General features: G+C 41.2%; 1 protein-coding gene and 1 non-coding gene across 4 annotated transcripts; both read right to left on the minus strand.

Moving 5' to 3' along the window:
* Positions 1-3,858: 3,858 nt before the first annotated feature.
* Positions 3,859-20,964, minus strand: mctp2b (multiple C2 domains, transmembrane 2b). Of its 3 annotated transcripts, none has more exons than XM_028956967.1 (23): positions 20,843-20,964; positions 13,005-13,525; positions 12,236-12,295; positions 11,690-11,810; positions 10,986-11,128; positions 10,769-10,845; positions 10,533-10,647; positions 10,189-10,221; positions 9,922-10,089; positions 9,706-9,836; positions 9,437-9,623; positions 9,251-9,344; positions 9,069-9,171; positions 8,868-8,970; positions 8,325-8,426; positions 8,167-8,241; positions 7,894-8,013; positions 7,218-7,247; positions 7,095-7,136; positions 6,902-7,011; positions 5,751-5,860; positions 5,539-5,636; positions 3,859-5,403 (listed from the first exon to the last, which is right to left on the minus strand). In XM_028956967.1, exons 2-23 carry the CDS (start codon positions 13,488-13,490, stop codon positions 5,335-5,337), a joined length of 2,577 nt encoding a protein of 858 aa, XP_028812800.1. In that variant the 5' UTR covers positions 13,491-13,525; positions 20,843-20,964; the 3' UTR covers positions 3,859-5,334. The 3 variants fall into 3 exon arrangements, with proteins under 3 accessions (XP_028812800.1, XP_028812798.1, XP_028812799.1); XM_028956965.1 differs by having other exon boundaries at positions 7,218-7,331; XM_028956966.1 differs by lacking the exon at positions 20,843-20,964 and adding an exon at positions 17,103-17,227 and having other exon boundaries at positions 7,218-7,331.
* On the minus strand, positions 19,173-19,243 carry trnae-cuc (transfer RNA glutamic acid (anticodon CUC)). The gene has a single exon. It is a non-coding gene; the product is annotated as a tRNA-Glu (tRNA).
* Positions 20,965-21,541: the final 577 nt, after the last annotated feature.

The raw sequence follows: 21,541 nt of genomic DNA on the forward strand, positions 1-21,541 counted from the left end.
AACTGTATTTTGTGTATGCTTGTGGAATTATTTCTGTCATTTTTGTATTTTTCTGTAGAAAAGATGATTGATTATGACATTTTTGAACTATGATAGCTGGAAATAGCTGTTAATGAATTAGTCTTGAGTTCCAATGGATGCTGTGTTTACTAATGCAAGTCTGTCAGTTTAAAAGCTTCATTGATTATTAGAAAACCCGTTCAGTGGTTTTAGAAGAGCTGAAAACAAGAAGCAATAAAATTGGCCAAATTGAGTGTCTGGTGCATCAGCAAATGTGGGCTCAACTAATTAGCATTATTTATAACTCTGTCAATGACTATTTCTGATTCATTTGGTAATATTTTCTATTCAAACTGTTTTTAAATGGAAAATCCTAAATGCCTGATGAACGGTAGTATACATTATTTTTGCAGAATTTCTTTCTGTGAAGGTTTATTGTCTACCTGCTCTACTACGTTAAATTTTACACCTTACATGTACACCTTCACATGCTGTAAAATATTACAAATCAAATTTCTTATGGTCAGTTCATACATATATGAGTATAACATATTGTATGTATTTGCCTCACGACTAGTGTAGTGCTAACAAGTGGATTAGCTCCAAACTAGATCTGTTTTTGTATCACTGTGCAGCACAGAATTATGGAGAAGAATGCCGGAGAAGCTCATCCAGAGACACGCTTCAACTTCAGGCTAAAACAAGATTATAAAAACAGATCAGTCTTCAAAAATGCACGCACACGTGTCTGAGATAATCGCTTGCTCTTAGTTAGCCTTCCCTGTCATGTTCAGTCAGACGGATTCAGTTTAGGCCGCTTTTCATGTGCTGGAATGTAAAGGCTGAAGGAAACCTTTTCATGTCATACTGTGACGTGAGAACTCCAACGTGCTGTCAGATGTTGACTGGACTCCAGAGCAGTAAATGAACTATTTATAAAAATGCGGGGGAAATGTGATGTGTTTTTCGGAGAATAGTGTGCAACGGCATCCTCAGAAAACCAATTAATCTCACCTCCATCCCCATACACGCCCAGAGCCCCACTGAGACCAAAGGGTCGCGCTTAATTATTAAAGTGCCCGGGATTAGCCAGGAAGGGGAAAACATCACAGGAATGCCCCTCATACGTTAAACACAGGAAAGTAAAGCAGACTTCAGATGATTGACCAGTGGCCTGGAACTAACAAAAAGGTCAAATTTAATCTTCAATTAGATTGACTCCTATCAGTGTCAAAACTGGAAATGGGCGTAGATGAAGAGTCAGGAGACTATGTGTGGGCTGGGCCAGCCAGGGAAAAGGGACTTCCTCCATGCCACCCATCTCCAGGTGTGAGTTGTTTTCCCATTCTGTCGGGTTTCCACTGGCGGATCTGTGGTTGGAATGTGAACAGAGCTCCAGAGAATAGTGGTAAAGGGTGTCAGATCGGAACAAAGGTTCTGCCTGCACAAGAGGTCCTGCTCTTATTCGTGTCCACTGGTTTTTCTTTGAATCCCCAAGAATCTGGTAGATTTAAAACTGACTGATTTGTTGGTTCTAGATGTCATGGATTATTTGGCTGGATTAGACGCACCTCACCTCTGTGTACTCTGTGAATGGTATTTTTTCAAATGTTATATTTCCATCTGACCCCCGCGGTGTATTTTAACACTGCTTAACCCACACTATCCAAGGCACCACGTATGGGGACTTTAATTCAACACTGATGGTGACTTCTTTAAAATAGACTTCCAACAGAACCTCAACTGATTAATTATTGTACAAATAATTATTAAAACCTCGATCTGTAGACGTTTGTTTGATTTTCACTCCTGGCTCTATCTGTTTGCCCCAAATTCCTTCAACTTGGAATGGCAAGAAAATGCTTGAGGCTGTTGGACCACCACCAATCTCCTCTCCCTTTCTCACTTTCTGCTTCTCTCTCCCCCCTCTCTCACTTGTTCTCCCCCTCCTCTCCTCCAGATCCTCAGGGGATGGGAGCCCATCTGTTCCTCCCCGTGACTTGAGCAGAGTCAGGCCCCGCAAAGCTCCGCTGGGTCTCTTCAGGGCCTCAGTGGGCCCTTCGCAGGCCGCGCTCAGAGTCCCCCTCACGCGCTGGCAGCAGATGGAAGCCTCCCTCCTCTTACCGCGGCCTTGTTTGTTTAATACCTTTAATTAATAGCCCAGGCTGCTGGGCCGGGGGGACCCCCCGCTACAGGACCGGTGTCTTTCTCTTGCCTCCCTTCCTCCTTACCACCACGCTCTGTCGCTCTTTCCTCACACACAGGTTCTCCATCCAAGTCCCTCCCTTCCACGTTTTATCTCTCCTTTTTATTCCAGTTGATTATGGTTTCCTCATTTTCACATTAGCCTTGCGGTATTATGAAATATATACATATATAGCAAAAACAAAGGCCACAAATAAAGAAATGAACCTGGGGATAGGAAGAGGGTGAGAGAGGAGGCGTTAGAGGAGCATTTACTCCAAGCTGACGAGGCTGCCCTATTTCTCACACAATTTGCGGTGTGTGTTTCAGACAGCCATCCAGGCTGTGAATCTAACCAGGGGCCTTGCCCTCGGTAGCGGGCCGCTCTGTAAGTCATTAACGGCGCTCAGTCCGTCTCCGTGGTTCCATGGTCCCACAGGGCTTGGTTTGCTTTTGGTGAGCGTGGTAGGACATGACGTGTTAGCCCCTCGCCGTGGGTAAAAGGCTGGCGGGGGGGGGGGGGGGTAATTATGGGTTTTTCTATTGGGAGGACAGAGCTGGGCCGTAGACAGTAATTATCCGGAGGGTCGGAGGATGAGTCACGTTATTCTTTATGTTGGACAAAGGTCAGCAGTGTAGACTTTAGAGGATGGGCATCTGAAATCAGGGCTTCAGAGCTAGGGGTGAAGCGGTGGTGCCTCTATGCCAGGGCTGTAATGAATATATATGCAGAATATATACAGATTTGTGGTGTATAGTTATGAGTATCCCTAATTACTAATTTTGAGGTTGATTTAAACGTTATTGAGTTTTTAGTGCAGAAAGTCACAGAGGGAAAGAATGCAAGCAATAGGGTAGAATGCACTGCACTGCTAAAAAAGTGTGAAGTTGGGGCTGTTTGAGTGTGTGGCACTGCTATGTGTGACATAGTGCATGGGGAGCCTCTTAAAATGATTATAACGGATCAAGGGGTGTTTGAAGTGTGGCGAACAGTGGAGGAAACGGAGGACCAGGATCAGGCTTAAATCATGCATGAGAGCTGTCAGTCATGTGGGCTCCTCCTATTTTAAATTTAGTGAACACTCGCCACAAGCTACGTCGTATACAACAATCTGACTTTGTCGGTTAATCTGATGCTGTGGCTGCATCAGGGGATTTTTGTAGCTCCGGTCCAGCTGGTGAATGATAATGACTCACATGATGAGTGCATGATGGTAGAGTATAACTGTTCATGATGGTAGAGTATAACTGTTTACAGCACGGTCATGCTTAAATCGGTACCTAGAAATACCGTCCTGTAGATGCAGTACACACAGATTTAGTAGGATCAACTATTTATAATTTAAAAAAAATATTCATTACAATTTTATTTTATCCTCGTTGATGGGCCACATATCTAGTTGCTAAAATAGACATTTTCTGTTTTATTTAACTTGTTCAGATTATTTCAGACTACTTTAGCCCAGACTGATTCTTCTAGTCTGCTCATTCATCAATTAAATGAAAAGTGACAATAACTTTTCATATTTATTATCAGTCATTATCAAAGATCAACAAATATACTACACACGTAAAGCAAAAGCAATAACAAAAAATGAAAAAGCAAACCAATAAAGAGAAGGATTTTTATTATTGCAGTATGTATGATCCAAAAGGGGGGAACCGTGTGTCCCCTTCCCATGACGCATTTTTCTCAGCACTTTTCTGTGTTGGGGTCCATGCCTACAAAAATCTTATAGATGACTCATACAGGAGCTGCAGATAAATCATTCTTTAAATAATAGACTTTTTAGTCACATGTTGGATCACCACTCAGGTATTTTTCACGATTTACTGTCATACCACTGAGTACAGAGGCAGCTGTGGTGTCGTGCTCTGTGTGTGTCTTATTAAGTAAGTCATATTCTTGCACGTCTGAAGTCTATTTCAAAGTCAAAGAGCGCCCCTGTGTGGCCGCATGGAGTAATGTCACAATTTACATTTACATTTACAGCATTTATCAGACCCAGTAGTCCCAGGGACAGTCCCACTGGAGCAACTTACGGTTAAGTGTATTGCTCAGGGACACAATGGTAGTAAGTGGGATTTGAACCTGGGTCTTCTGGTTCATAGGCGAGTGTGTTACCCACTAGGCTTCTACCACCCTACCAATATTTTACAAGCACACTGTCCAGTCGAAATTGAATGCACAGTGTGTACGTATACTACAGTATACTACAATACACATAGTGGTTTGTTCTAATGGGCCCCCACCAATACATATTTGTGGATACTGGAATATTTTTTAATTGTCTTCTGTGGGTTATAATTAATCAAGTCTAATAAATGCTTAGGTTGAACTCTAAATTGTCTAGTATGTTGGTGGATAGTGTCTGTGTGTCATAGAATGGGCTCTGGGAGCCGCACCCATGCTTAGTAATAGAGTAGCAAACCCATCTACTGCAGCGATCTTTGCTCTTGTCACAGTGGCAGATCAGCAAATGCTGTCCAGTGTTTACCAGATATTTTATTGCATTGAAGGAATACAGGAAATTCTAAGAGATCAACAGGAAATAACACATACTGTATGCACGTTTAACATCTGCAGTCCTGTTGCAATTGAATCAGTTACATGATGCAAATAATTTACAGACTAAACAAATACATTTAACATGAAATGGAAGTAATGTGCATGAATGCATGGACATGAGTTGTATTAATTATTTTTATAGAGGCATTGGAAAAGTGATTATTTAAGCTCAGAAAAGATGCCTCTTCTTTGAAAATGAACTTACCAGCTGAACTTCAATTTTACATTTTCATTTTAGTCTTTGGTAGAATTATATAATAGTAATAAAAAAAAAATCAAGTTTCATTGCACCAAGATTTGTGATTCTCCAACCGAGCCTCTCCTAAAGGATGAGATCTATATTCATTGTACTTAAAATAAAAGTACAATTAAGATGTAGTAAAATGGTGCATCATAAATAAATCACTGAAAGAGATAAGTGTGTGTGAAGACTTTGTCCACAGCACAACAGCAACCAAGAAATTTAACCTCAGCTTCCTGTGTCTCAGATACCCACATAGTACACCCCCCACCATTGTGGGGTGAAGGTAAAGCTAGTGTATGCCTTTTAAAACTGCACATCTGGCAGGCTTTCCAAAGGACTAGACAGTGTTCCGTTTTCTCCGGAGAGGGCTGTGCCAGCCAGCGGCTCTCGGCTCACTATACTGAACCTGCAAACAGACGTGTTCACACTTTAATCCAATCCAGTTCAACCAATAAAAGCATGCAATCTTACTTACAAAAGATATGAGCTATGTTTAACACCGATATAACAGTTTTATATTGCTTTTTGCTCTGTAGCTCACCTTTTGCACGTCTGAAGGCACCCTTGTGAGAAAATCCAGGATTTCATTATTGTCAATAGCATATGGGTTCCGTAGTTTTTTGGTAAATTTATTAATACCTGAAAAAAGGAAAAAAAATGTGGTGACTTGGTTGCAACTTGCAAAACTGGTACTGTGCACAGAAGATACATGCTTCATTAATTACAGTTTTAAACCCAGCAAAAGGTACTCACCCCATATTAAAACGATGTAGCGCATTGGGATGAAGTACATTATTACTGTTACAAGAACAAGCATGAGAAATGCCAGATTGGACAAGAATGGCACAGACCAGTTGAAAGTGCTGTCAATGGAAGCAAAATCATAAAACATATATATTTATTATGCAGGATGAAGGCATTTAATGTTTTTAACATAAATTTAATTAATGAAAGGGAAAGTGAAATTTATTTCCATTGTTATACACTGCAGCATAGCACACAGGTCACACAGTTAAATGGTGGTGGACACAGCAATGGGACTACAAGCCCCTCAACATTAGTGGGACCCCAGTTGAGAGGGTGAGCAGCTTCAAATACATGAGTGTCCACATCTCAGAGGTTCTGACATGGTTCAGACCAAAAGGGCAAACCAGCGCCTGTACCACCGGAGACAGATGAGAAAGTTCTAGATGTCTGTAACTGGTGCTTGTGGACAGCATCCACTTTCCATGTTTGGTAATATCTGAATCCAGGATCGTAAGGCCCTACAGAGGGTGATCCTTGTGGTGGAACACTGCTGCAGGTCACCTCTTCCATCTTTGCAGAACATTTACTTCAAGAGATGTAGGACCAGGGACATCAAGGGTATTAAAGACAAATCACACCCAAACAACAGAGTGTTCCCACATCTAAATGGAGACAAACACTCAGAAGTATCATGGCCAGGACTGAGGGACTCAGGATGAGTTTCTATCCTTAGGCCGCTAGAATGCTGAACCAGGACATGCCACCACACCTCGACCATCTGAATGTTCATTGCTGTTGTCTGTTCTTCTGATCACCACCCTGCAATCTGTCACTACAACACTTGTCATTGCACAATGAACTTCAGCTTTAATTTCTAAAATGTAATTCATTATTTTATTCACACTTTGCTATATACTGTTTCAGTGTAGTATCCATAGCCATAACCCAGTGATGTCTGTGTCTCTTGTTCTCTTTGAATATATTGGCATTTTCACCTCTTTTTTACTACTCTTGTTCACTTTATTTTATTTCATTTCTTTTTATTATTTTTCAAATAATCTATCTATGCAAAAGATAGAGCAGTTCAGTATGCATTTCACTGTGTGTTGTACTGGTATAATGAATTAAAGTCAATGAATAAAAAAACAACAACATACTTTTTAATTCTTTCTCCAAGACACGCTGTCTCTTCTAGCAGGTTCTGAACTGTGATGACAATTTCTTGAACCATGTGGATTTTTTCAATCAAACCCCTCTTTTCTGACTCCTTCAACAACAAAAAAAATCACGCATCTTAACAAGGTGCAGCCACCACTTGCATACAAACACACACAGATGAAATAAGCGTACCTTTTCATCATCTTCCTCATCATCTCCAAAGTCCATGCTATCCTAAAGAAGCCAATCATAATGGTTGTTTGATGAAAAGGAAGCAGTTTCATTCAATCTCTTCAGCCCTGATGAAACACTCACCAAATCCTGACCAGCCCTCTCTGAGGCAACCTGGAGGTAGTTCCAAACGATGATCAGAACAAGGAAGAGGGGCAGCATGTAAAACTCCCAAAACCACACAGTCAGCAGAAACACCTGAAACATTGCATTAACATTTATATATGTAACTTTTGCTAGTTCAAGGCATCCCTCAGCTTTGACATGAATAGATCAAGCAAGACAGAACTTTGTATTTTTCTGTGGAAGAAGAAAAACTAAATGCCATTCTGTTTATTAGTTTATTTAAGAAATGTACTTCGCACCATGTACTTTTCGGGCACAGTTACCATGCATGAGAACTATTTATTGCGTTTGCAATACACCCTGACACTAGTCACAAGCACCAACGACAAATCTGTCCATCACCATGACCGTACATATACACAAACACCACATAAGGGGGGTAGACAGGTCAGGAAGACAGGGGATATGAAAGAACAGCGAAAACGAAATCAAGTGGGGAGAGAGGAGGTGAGTAAAAAAAATAGCCCCTAGACTGTGTTCAAATGAGGAGTACATTGTAGGAACTAAAAAAAAAACCCTCACAAGATAAGCACATGGTCATGACACAACATGAGAAAAAAAGTCACTCGCAGTGGGGGAGTAGGGGGGTGGGAGTGTTCCAGCATTAAGAAACACCGCTACACGTGAAACGTACCAGAAAGGCGGTTATGCTCCTCTGTATGCTCTCCCACTGGAAGCAGCTCTTGATGTAGTGCAGCACGCTCAGCACGGCCCTGCTGAGGTCCCGCACACGGACAACATTCCGTGCAAGGATCTTGGTCACAAACAGAATGTATATGAGAGATACCGTACTGAGCGATGTGTGGTCATTCACTAATGAATGAAATATCTTCAATTCTATTTAGGGAACGACAAAATCCAGAACGTTCAGTGGTTTATCGGATACGGTATGGCAAACAGGACAAACCTTTTTGGAAAACTTGGGATTGTCTTCCTGAAATTTCTTCTCCTTTGGTTGAAAGGTCCTGGCACTTGCTCTGAACTGAACAAACAAGAGAACATTTCATATTTCATAAATATTTCATTCACATACTTCATGCTGGCACGTCCTTGTTTTGAACTCACAGGGTTGAAAATCACTTCCAGCTCCAGTGAGATTGTCCCTTTCGTGAGCTTTTCTAAATCATCTTTCCTCAGTGGGCAGGTGATTTGCTGACCGTTATGAATCTGAATTGCCAAAACATTAAATTTTGTAAAAATCCATTTGTAGAACTGTAGAAGTTACAAATGTATTACATGTTATATTAAATTATCAAATAATATTATAAAATAACATTGAAAATGGTCCCACTTTTCTTGAAAATACCGCCATGAGTAATACAGCCAAGTAATACTGTATCAGACAACATGGGCCAGCCTGTGCCAGTTTGGTATGTCCTTAACACTGCAGACAGGGATCATCCCACAAGAAGCCATCCGGCTGCCATAATAAGTCCTATTTTGTTATCCCTTGTCCAACAAGTGTTCACTTGCTGCCAAAATATATTCCAACAAATGCCCCGTGTTATTGCATCAAGATAATCAATGTTAATGAGCACATGCACTCATAATGTTAAGGCTGATTGGTCTAAAAATGACAACTGCAAATCCATGCTGTTGAATACATACAGAGAGCAGCGGAATACTGATTTTTCCCAGAAAGTCTGGTGCTTTGTCTCCGTCCTCATCAAACACGGTGATCTCCAGAGCATCATGAATATCTTTGACAGGGCTGAAGAAAATTTGCTTTAATTAGTTTTAAATACTGATACATTCATTTTCGGAAATAAGTTGTACAAAAAAAAAAAAAAAAGTGCTGGTCACACTAACAAGGTGAAAACTTTGTTCCATTCGGGGTTGAGCGTTTTGTAGATGGTGTGAGTCTGCAGGCGGTCGTTGCCCAGTTCCAGCACGCAGAAAGGGTCACTCTTGCCTGTGAAATCATTATAACTAGGAGTTAATTCCACGTCCTCCTCCACCCAGAAACACAGCAAGCCAACAGCACAATTCACCGTTCAAATCTGCAGCCAGGAGATCCATGGCCTTGATGACTTTGACTTGGAGGAAGCCGATGTCCCTCATGTTCTTCAGGGTTTTTTTGAAGCTCTGCCAGAACAATTTTACATTGAGTGAGGTTGCTGCTCTTCAGTGTAATGACAGAGAACAAGAAGGTGTGTGAAAAGGGGTGAGTAACTGACATATTTATTATACATGAACTCCCTCTCATTGGGCTCTTCCAGGGGTGGGGCGCAGAGGTCAGAGATGGAGACACCGCTGCAGGGGTTCAGGGTGATGAGGAAGATCACACGGCCCCTGCCATGGCTCAGCACGCATGTGTACAACTGCCGTTGGCCCACGGGAAGTCCAGATAGGTCCACTTCACTCCTTAATGAGGTGCACATACAAGAGTACATATAAGTGTCAGCCGTAATACATCTTCATGAGCAAAATAAGAGTTCACACTCACATCCCGAAGCGTTCCTCGTATTTACGGCCCTCTTTACACCACACTTCTACCTCCAGAATGTTTGGCCCATCTTGGAAATGGTTAAATTCAAATCTCTCCCTCCACTGTGGGCTGAATTTGTAGCACTGAGACTGAAAGAGATGTTCACAGCATTGAATCATGAGAAAAACAAACAAAAGACTGAAATTTATCAATGAACTTCAGGCCGTGTGGCACCTTGCTCCTGTATTTCTGGCTTCCCAGTCTGAAGCGCACGTACACGTCCCCGTGGCCGTCCTCGGGGAGGTCCGTTCCCTCCACCAGTGTGATGCTCAGCACTCCACTCCACAGCTGCACCTTCCTATGTGAGTCCGACAGGCGCTTGGCGTGGTGAGGTGACCTGGACTGGACATCAACAGTTAATTTAATTCACTTTATTCAGTTCAACACAGCAGCATACAATTATATCAAAATGAAAGTCAATATAAAAGTGATTCCACTTACTCGAACACTTGCTTTCCTCATTGGACTCCACTTCTGCATATGTATATGGAACAATAATTCAAAACTAGGACGTTTAATGGTGAGAAATGGGTACAGCAAAGATACATTTTACTCTTCTACAGTTTTTCAAGATGAGTACCACCTCCGTCTACCCGATTACGACCAGAATTTAAAAAGCAGTAGCATAATCCTATTTAACTAGTTTAATACAGGAGCAATTTTATTCCTAATATGAATATCATTTATTATTGACACCACTCCCAATCAAACACACCGCCTATTAGCAACAACATCAGTCCACAGGTCTACCGTTAACAGGAGGCCAAGTACTATCAAGACCTTACAGCGTTCTTTCTGCTGTCTCCATCTCTCAACGACAAACAGACGTCCAGTAATATCACACCCATGTCCTCTTCAAGGCTGTTGGGGTCATTTAAGTTTAGAACCAGCGGGTGTGTTCTATAAAGAGGAACCATCCAAATAATAACAGAAATTATATATTAGAATTCATTTTCAGTAAAAGATTCCAACGCTGCTTAACTATATATTCCACTCATCAAAATAATTATGTTGCACCTACTTTTCGGTTTCCAGTTTGTCTAAGGAAATACGGTTGGATCCCATGAAGTCATCTGTTGTCAGATCACGGTCATAAACCTGCATATATATATATATATATATATACACACACACACACACACACACACACACACACACATGGAAGAAACGCACAATGCATCACAGTTACTACGCATGAGCGCTAGAAAAAACATGTGCATGGCTGTTGAAGCCCTTACCTTAACAGACAGCTTCTGATGTAAATTAGAGACGGGACAAGAGAAAGACTCGTTCCACACAGGGTTCAGGTTTTTGTACACAACCTTGCTTTTATATATTGTTTTCCCCTCCAGTTTGAGTTTGACATATGGATCACTTGTACCTGGAAAAAAACATGCAAACATGCATAGATGACTGAACATATTGCATATGAAGTGAAAGTTATTGTTCATGTTTTATATAATTGTGACTATTGAAAGAAAATTATCTGACATCATCATATATTTATAGAACTTGAGTAATGGGTAATTCTGTGCATGTTGAGTGCATGCATGTGTTTGCTAAACTGTGGTCCTGTAATACTACTAGCCAGAAAAAAACCCTGACAATTATCCAATGTGTTCAAGTGAACACCATAAACTCATATCTGCAATAATGTCACCAGCAGATAACCATATTCACTTTATTTATGTTTAAACTCATCCGAATGTTGTTATACATTTGAAATATACAAATGCTCCTAGGTGATGGCGACCACAGGCACAATTCTGAAAAATGAGGAAATTGCTTCACTTAGGAGTAACTTCTGCATGTATTATCATGTTTGATAGCAAGAGAGCTGGTGTAACTAAGAAGTATTTCCATGTGAAATCCAGATATGACCAACTGACCAGTAACCTTCCAAACTTCTCAATCCTTTACACAACGGGGAAAAAAAACTCACCACAACGATCCCTGATAACTAGGTTTCTTCCCTCTTTGAGGTTGATTGTAAGTAAGTAGGTTTTCATAAACTCTCCTGTGTTCTCCAACAGATGCATTCCCTCGCCTCCTCTGTCCAGCACCTGCCGAGGTTCATGAGCGGTGATTTTTTTCATTGACCCAGTATATTCCAACCATTTTATTTCATTTTAATACTTCACAGGATCGCAAACACTTCATGATTCTGATCAGTTAACAGTAAAGTGAAATTCCAACATGCCTGCCTATAATAATAATAATAATAATAATAATAATAATAATAACAAACCTCTGCAAATCCATATGTTATTTGTATTTGTTCTTGCATGTTTCAAAATGGGTATTTTGTACCAAAAAGGGCAAACCAGCAACAAAGCCATAAACCACCAAGAGACAGAAAATTAAGAATTTGCCATAACATGTTAACATGTTGGAAGCTATGGGTAATTATCTATTGCTCCATGATTTTAAAAACTAAATGCATACATTCCAATGACCGATTTTTAATTAGAAAAAAAATAGTACTTACACTATTGTGTTCCATGTCATGGGTTCCTTTGATTCCATGATCATTGGTCTCCACCTGGTTCTGCAAGGACAGCTGCATGTTTAGTGAAATCTCATGTAATGCAGTGAAATCCTGCTGTTCAGACTTGTATTTACTCTCAGCTAGTCTGCAGGCAAATGTCTAATCCTGCCGCAGCAGTGGAATATTGGTTTTGGTTTTAATAAAGTATTAAAACATTCTTTTGCTGCTGGAAATGAGGAATGTTAAGCCACAGGACAGAATAATTAGGACCTCAAGAAAACATGAAAGGAACAAAGAGAGAAATCTACAGAGAAACCATATAGGTTTTATAGGTTTTAAAGGAAGCAAAAAACCCAAGGTAATATAGAATGGTGGTAATGTTCACTTTTTACTCTTTTTCCTTTGGAAAAAGCTTGTAAACACCTTTTAGAGGTCAAGTATAGCAGCCCTGAGATATTTTATTCATAAAAAACAAATGCAAACATAGGTAACACTGGCGAACTGCTGAAAAACAGAGAAGTGCTTTCTGACTGAGGAACAAGCAGCTTGCACAACCAGACCTTAGTCTGACATTTGTGTTGCCAAGGTGATCACACTTTGTTCCCGGAATTCAATGCCCAGCATACCAACCTTTTGTAAATATTTGTCTATAAATAATGGCACACGCAGGGTCCGGTTACACTGAAATGCTTCACTCGAATAAATCTCTGCACCAAAAACTGACGAAGGGCTGGGAACAAACCATAAAATGCCTGAGCGGCGCTCTCACCTTGCAATTGTCCTCCATTATATTAATTGATGGTACATCTGCCCTGTGCTCCACCGTGGGCTCTTTAATAACTGGCCCATAGTCACAGTCCATGCCCTTCCGTCTCTCAGAGGAATCCAGCTCCTCGTAGCAGCTACTGCAGACCGACTCCATGGAGGCCCACTGGATCATGTCCTGGGGTACGGCGAGCATGTCAGGGCCAGAGGTGGTGCTGCCCCGACCCCCCTGGGATCTGCAGAGCGGGCTGGAAGGACTGCTGAGGCACGCTGGGTCATAGTCCGGGGGACGCAGGCCCGAGTCTGTGGACGATGAGGACGTGCGATGCGCTTGCCTTATGTCAGGCATGGAGGTCCTCATCCGGTGGTCCAGTTTGTGCTCTGGCCTCACCTCCGGCTTGCTGGGGCTCTTTTTACCTCCCTTTACATAGCTGATGAGAGGCTTGGCTTTGTGCCGCAGGTTACTCCACACCGTCTTTTTATTCTCCATGACTACAGACACCTGGGGTGATCACAACTGACACCCTGAAAAAAAAGAAAAAATGCACGTGGCTCAGTGAAGTAACAAAAATGAGCCAACAAAGCAGATGGCAACTTGGCAATAATTAGGGCTGCTGAGATTAATCTCATAATCGATGCATTGCGATGCAGACATGGACGATTCTTACATCATATTGATGTTACTTGGTGATTGTTCAGGTGGCAGCATGAAAATTTGAGTTAAACAGTAGTGCCAGTGCCTGAACCTTGAACAGCGTTGCTCCGGCTAGAAGTATAGCCTCATCCATACGGACCTTTGAAATGAACGTCCTCTGAACACCATACACATTTTTGCTGCATTTGATTTTGTTACTGACCTATTTGAAAACATTATTTGAAGTAATGAAGAAAAACTGATGGGAAAATTTTCTACACAAACCTTGCAATCATTTATCATTTAACAGCAAAATTATACTGTTACTGCTACTCTATACAAATCAGTGGATAAAAATAGACAATTTGCATCACGTCACACTATTCACCACTTTAGTGTAAACACTGTAACAACAATTGAATGGCCAAAAACAAAGCGTGCATAACTGTTCACCCCCACCCCACCCCAGTCAATACTATGTAGAGACAGCTTTTGCAGAATTACAGCTGCAAGATAAGCCTGTAGGAGCTTGGCACTGGGAATTTTGCCCATTCCTCAAGACACCTTCATGTTGGACGGTTTGTGCTTGTGCCGAGCAATCTTCAATTGGATTGACATCTGACGTCCTCCCATCCTTTTTACCACATTCCCAGTCCTTGCTGCTGAAAATCATCCACCTCATGATGCCGCCACCCCCAGGTTTCACTAAGGCGATTGTGCTCTTGGGGTGATGGGCCAGACACAGCGCTTCCATTGGATGTAGGAAAGTTCAATTTTACTCTCATTTGAACGGAGCACCTTCCTCCATACATTTGGGGAGTCGCCTTCTTATTTTTTTCTGGCCACTTTTCCATCAAGCACAGCCTTCTTTTCTTTCCATCATTGCATAATGCAATTACATATTAGATATGAATATGGATTGTTTATTCAGCTTATACTGTAAGTTATAATGTAATATGGTCTTACAAAATCTTGTATGTGCCCCTTTTTTAATTTTGACCACCTGCCCCTTCAAGGATCCCTGCACGTCCCTACCATTGTGTACCTGTGGCTCTGAAGAAGGGCGTCTGATAAATACTGCAAATTTATTTATTTTTATTCTTTAAATGTATTTCTCTCTTTTGTAAAAAGTAGAGATGCACCAGATATGGCAAATCCCAAGTACAGATCCAATTAGGACCGAATGATTGTCATTTCAGTATTCACTATACTATGTGTATGAAAAACTGTAGCATAACCATTCACTGAATATACACTAATACCAACTTTATTTCTAAAGCATTTAGAAGCCTATTAAAAGCCAAGGGGGATGAATACTTTTGCAAAGCACTGTAACTCTAGGTCTTAAAACTATGGCCAAACTAAAAATTATTTCAGCGCTCTAGGAAGGAAGAAGGCAGAAGGAAAATCATTTAAATAGCAAATTCAGGATCAGCGACAAGGAACCATTGCTGACATGTGGGGAAAAAAGCACAGAAGCCAGATCACATAAGTGAACAGTACCGGCCAGGCTGCCTGTCAGAAAATAAATTGCGACGAACAAACCAAAAGAGAGATGACTGCAGACAATAAATCACTAGAATGTAATCCCTTAAGCTGCACTCAATGAAAACAGTGTGTGTGTCTGTGCAGGGTACGCAGTCCCTCGCCAAACACATCACCTGCCCAGCGAATGCTGCATCACTCAACTGAAAACCAGCTTTTGCAAAGTGTGCCAAGGCATAAGCCTCTTAAAGGTTTAAACACTGTATTTAGTCTGTGTCCTCATGCCTCAATATCAAAAGATCAAAAATGACCCAATGGGGCTGTGATATACATTTTAGTGATATTAATACAAGCAGTCCCTGCCAATCATCTCCACAATTTCCTTTGAATCCAAGACTTCACTCTGTAACCCTGTAAAAGGACTGCTAAAAAGCAAAGTACAATATTTTATTATTAGTACACTACATTTTATATGCATATAATGTACGTTACTAAAGCACTTTCAGTGACTAACAGTGATCTACAAAATCTAGGTAAGAGATTCTCAAACTTTTCACAATGAATAACACCACCAAAAGAACCCATTATGACCTGCATTACAGTGTTGGCATTTTATTATATATTCATATTATATCCATAATATGAATATTACATTTATTATTTTCTGTCACCCACTGTCAATGATTCTCCAGACACAGTACACAGCAATTGATCATTTTGCGTTTTGTATTAACTAGACTGCATTTAAACACACTGCAGCTGTGAATATTAACAATAATCTTAAGAGTCTCCTGGTGTACCTGTCTCCTGGAAACCCAGAACCATATTTTTAAGACTGCAAAACATAAACATATAAAAAGTCATTTTATTGTAATGAATATTATCATTGTCATTATGATTACTATTAAATGAAACAGGCAATTCAATGAGAACTTTAGGTTGGATTTTTTTGACTAGTGTGATTTATAATGAAATATATTCATCAATGAACCTTTTTGATGTGACGAAAGACGAGAAGAGGCCATACAAAAATGTTGAACTTGACTAGACTAAAATGAGTATGGACATAACTAAGACTAATAAATGGCAGTTTGACGCAAAGACTAGACTAAAACTAAAATTAAGACAGGCCACAAAAAACAACTATAATTTTGACACACAACAGCCAGCAAGGGCAAAACATTTTTTTTATTTTTATGTGGATTTAAGATGAGTCTTTCTGAAAGATAAATCAGCATTGATGCACCCATGACGTGGTTCTATTAACTCAGTCACAAACCATTTACACCTAAGTGAAGTGATTGTCATTGTGATACACAGCACAGCACACGGTGACACAACAAAATGTGTCCCTTGCTTTTAACCCATCACCCATACCTGAACCCATCACCCTTACCTGAAAGCCTTCTCAGCCCATACACAGTCACCGCCATCTTCCCAATTAACTCATGTGCAAACTACCTCTTCCTTGGATTACACTCATTTGCACAAAAAACGCCCAACTGCCTTACAGCAGCTATCACAGAAAACCACATCTTCTAAATCCACTTTTCACATCAAACCACGTTGCCCAGGAACCTTTCGGTTTTTCCATTTAATGCACAGGCAGCTGAAGAGTCACAACCACCATTCGTTCTTGGCTCATACGGCTAAAACAGCCGATCTAATGCCTCATGATCACTTGCAGGTATGAACACATACAAAAACTATTTCCTGGAGTGCTTTCTTTTTCCTGCCTGGACACGCCCTAAATATGAAAATGCGAAGAATTTCAAGTATATTTGAAAATATACACGTGTTAAGCCATATGCTTATTGCTAATGCTATTATCTTAGCCTTTATTGAAGCACATCACATTTCACAGTTTATGATAATGAGAATATTTAAATTAAACTATTTTTCAGTGTGTTCTCATGGTATAAGTTATAACAACGTACTAATCTCTTAAAATTATAAGCGTCGTCGGATTGAACATATACTGACCTCAGCATCTACGTAGTTTGGTTTGGGGAACCCACCTCCTGCCCTGACGCCATGCCCCCGGAATTTGCACCAGCAAAATTTTCCTCCAGTCCACATTGTCCGCTGACACTCGGCTTTGTGAAAATGAGACTCCTGAATAAACAAGTAATCCAGTAATTCGGGGCTCTGTAGCCTGACCTAAATATGTGCGTTGGATTAGATCTGTCTGAAATGCTTCGAAAAGCCTGAATGTACGATGATGCATAAGCAGAGGTTCACGGTTGCAGCCTGCCATGGCAGAATTATGCTGATGCTTGCAAAGCGCTCTTATTAAGATCTAAAAATAAATAAATAACCCTGCTTCCAAGCACAAGAAGAACAGACCAGGTAGGTAACCAGAGGTGGTAATTGGGCAACTGAGGTGTTGATGATGCCACCTCCTTCCTCTCTCAAGGGGCAAATAGGAATTAAAGTGAAAGTAGACTTGACGTCCAAGGCAGCTGAGGCCACTACCAATAGTATAGGAAGAGCATGAAAAGGAGCACATTGGTAATCCAGCTAGAAAGGGATGGAGGAAATTATTCATATGTGGGTTGGCTATCTATCTTAACTTATCTTTTTTTCTCAACATCCTTTAAATTTTAGGAATGTTTCAGCTGGCTGAAGTCACCACATAGAAAGTCACTCAGAAATGATGTCATCTTAGATCAGCCATTAATCACCAGGTTTCATAAGGTGACATAAGAGCTGATCGAGTTTAGTTCCTAAAGAAATTCACATTAAACTGGTCAAAATGCCAGCAGTGAAACTGAGAGGCACAGGTGCCTTAACCATAGCCCTGAAATAGTGGAATTATAGCTCCAAACTGAAGACACACACACACACACACACACACACACAAAGTCTTATTTTACACGTATTTTTCCAATTTTCGGGACTGTGTATGAAGTATAGCATTTTCTTAATGCGCTTTAATAAGCTATTAATTAATCACATTTCAATCCATCTTCCAATGGCAATCAAAGCTTTTACTAGCTAAAAGTGTTACCACAGTCAACTTAAGTTCATACCTACTATTAATTAATAGAAACATATGTAATTGAAGGTAACAACAGTGGTTCTGGTTTGGTGAGGTTTGAGCTGATCGTCTAATTAGCAGCTCATCACGTTGAAGAAGGCGTGAATCAGCTTTTCTGAAACACCTTGTGTCATGTACATAATGTCTGTGCCTATATATGTTAAAACAATATACCAAAAAAACTGTACATTCATTTGTTCATATGAGCTCAGCATTCTGCTCTCTGTCTGTATCGCAGACACACTGTACCACAGGACTCAAGCAGATGAAGCGATGAATGCAAGTTCAGACAAGATTGTAATTGCGGCACATTTTCCACCCATTCAATCACAAAAAGTACTTTAGTTTTTTCGTTTGTACAGAAATAATATGCTTCTATGTAACTACTTACTTTTTTTGGTTGTTGGCTTTAGTTAGGGTGGGTCTAGAGATTCCACAGCATATTCACATTCCCATTCACTGGGATGTATTAGACACTAATTCCTGACTAACTCATGCTGTGTGTGTGTGTATGTGTGTGTTTCCAGCCCAGCTGGGCTCAGAGACGCCTTCTCCTCTGCACACATTGGTAAACACACACAAGCTGTCATCTGGAGAGAGCTATGGGAGAAATGATCCAGATAATAAGAGAGCCAGGAAATACGGTGTCATCCGTTTATCCTATTAAAGAGGTTCACACCATACATATAGCATAATTATTGATCATCCGTATTCAAGCATCGATGCTTGGTAACAGTTTAGGTGTAAAGGGGTGTAAAGTTTTGTAGTTGATTTAATTGAGTACAGTAACATAAAAACATTGTAGCAAAAAAACTTTTATTTGTTACTTTAATTACCGATTTTTCATGTTATTTTCTTCAGCCTACAACTAAATTATTTATTAGTTCTTTACTATCCATGCACAGTATATTACTTTGTACTTTGTGTGCAAAATATTCGAACCAGCAACCTTCTGATTATGGGGCTGCTTCCTTAACCGCTAGGCCCCCACAGCCCCTAAACATTACAAAGCTTTCCCTGACCGGGAATCGAACCCGGGCTGCGGCGGTGAGAGCGCCGAATCCAAACCACTAGACCACAGGGACCTTGACCCGATGGCCACTGACCTGCTCAAAAACGGAAAAAGGATCAGAATCTAGCACCTCAGAAACATGCAGCAAGGACAAGACCAAACACAGCAAACACTTGGGTTTTTTTATTGCACACATACAGGAAATCACAAGGCGACGCCTCAGAAGGTCTGGCTAGCGGCCTGGCATCTGACAGCATGATCTTTGCGAATGTTTTGCTCAGTTTACCATGCAGCCTGAGCAAGGGAATTGATGTAAACATGTGTTTAATTCTGTTTAAATAAAGCGCAAACCAATTCTACTGGATTTTTTTATGTATCTGTGTAGGAATGGAATTCTGTATTAACCTTACTGGCTAAAGTATATGTGTCTATTGAGCACTGATTTTCTTATAATCTGTACTTTTTAAATATTCCCGTCTATTCAGCCAATTCCCTGCTGAACACATTGTCCAACCAGATACAAGACCCTTAAGTCTCTTTTCGAAATTCAGCCTTGGAGCAGAATCACAGCCACTTTGATCCAGTCCCACGATGAGATCTCCCCAGGACGTGCCGTTTCGGTGTCTGTGGCTTTAAATGATAATGAGGAGTGGAGAGGCGGGACGAGGAAGAGAGCGGCCAATAGAAGATGAGGAAATTTCGTCATCAACACCATTCACCATCAACCACAACGTGATTGGTGTTGTGTTGGTGTTTACATTTACATTTAAGGTATTTGGCAGACGCCCTTATCCAGAGCGTGTTTTTCCAGAATAAATAAAGGAACCCAATGGTTCTTCAGAGTCTTGCGTGACCCATTTCGTGTTAATTTTTACCAAGCAACTGCAATTCTTAGCATGTTTGGAAGCCATGATGGTCGGTGGCGATACATTTTTTTGGGGGGGGAGGGGTGAGAAATTATCTGGGTGGAAAAAGCATGAGAAAGTGAAGCGATTGTCATTGTGAAATCCCAGATCCGACCGTCTGAGCCTCCGCTCTCCGAACAGCCAAAGCCCTCGTCACACCTTTCGGCATTTCTAGCCACTGCAGGACCGTAGACAGGCCAGGGGAAATAATCTCACAGTGAGAATAGGTGACCTTTCCAAAGAAATATTCCAGTAAAATGTGACAGGCCTTCTTGGACTTCCAAGTAATATAACTTAACCAGGAAAAATCTATGACTTTGACTCAACTAATGGATTTTTGTTCTCTGCCCCGAGGGGCATTTACGAGCTGTCTTCCCCAAACGCGCCATTCCTTCATGCTTTCACGCTTCCACAAAAGGCGCCCGTGGATTTACTGGCCGATGAAATATCCACTCGGCGGGGTAAATTATTAAACGCTTTCTCCGGGTTGAGCCAGGGCTGGTGGGGAGGCAGCAGGAGGGCGCAGCTCGCTGCAGCGTGTAACCTGGACTCACGTTTCCACGCCGCCGTGACGGTTCCACGTCCGACCAGGCAACTTTCGAGATTCCAGGACGCGTAAAGCGCGTCTCAGCGGACACGATCACGCGCATCGTGTCTAGACAGGTAGCGCGCTCACCTGGATCGCGCACTTTCTCCCACGAAAGGCAACACACACACACTTAACACACACTTAACACACTCACTCTCAGCCCCGAACGCGTCCTACCTGGCGCACGGGGAGATGAAGCCATGTCCACGGCCGCCGGTGAGGAACATCTGTGGACAGCGGTGGAACCCAACTTACATCTCACTTCCTCGAGTTCCACGATCCGATCTCGAAAGGCGGGGTCTGTCGCGTCATCCAGAGCGCGTAACCTCACTTTTAATTAAACGTGATTAGTGCACAGCAACCATGGATGTCAGCAGGAATGATGCGGGTGCAGATATCGCACTTCTAATTATGAGTTAAATAAATCAATCAAAAGCTAATATGATTCTGAGATAAATGTAGATTAATAGCAGACAAAATTCAGATTTTAAAACAAGAAACCGCGTCAAACAGGTTGGTGCCATCTGTTGGTAAGAGGACAGAAAAGACTGGCTCAGAAAAGAATATGCATTCTTTCTGAATATGCTCAGAAAGAATTTGGTGGCAGCATTATTACAGTTTTCTCATAGCTTACATTTACATTTACAGCATTTATCAGACGCCCTTATCCAGAGCGACTTACAATCAGTAGTTACAGGGACAGCCCCCCCCTGGAGCAACTTAGGGTTAAGTGTCTTGCTCAGGGACACAATGGTAGTAAGTGGGATTCGAACCTGGGTCTTCTGGTTCACAGGCGAGTGTGTTACCCACTGGGCTACTACCTACCAGCTCTGCTAGTTATTATTATTATCTTTTTTTTTAATTATTTAATTTGAG

Source organism: Denticeps clupeoides, chromosome 16 (genome assembly GCF_900700375.1).
Source record: "Denticeps clupeoides chromosome 16, fDenClu1.1, whole genome shotgun sequence".
Lineage (NCBI taxonomy): Eukaryota > Metazoa > Chordata > Actinopteri > Clupeiformes > Denticipitidae > Denticeps > Denticeps clupeoides.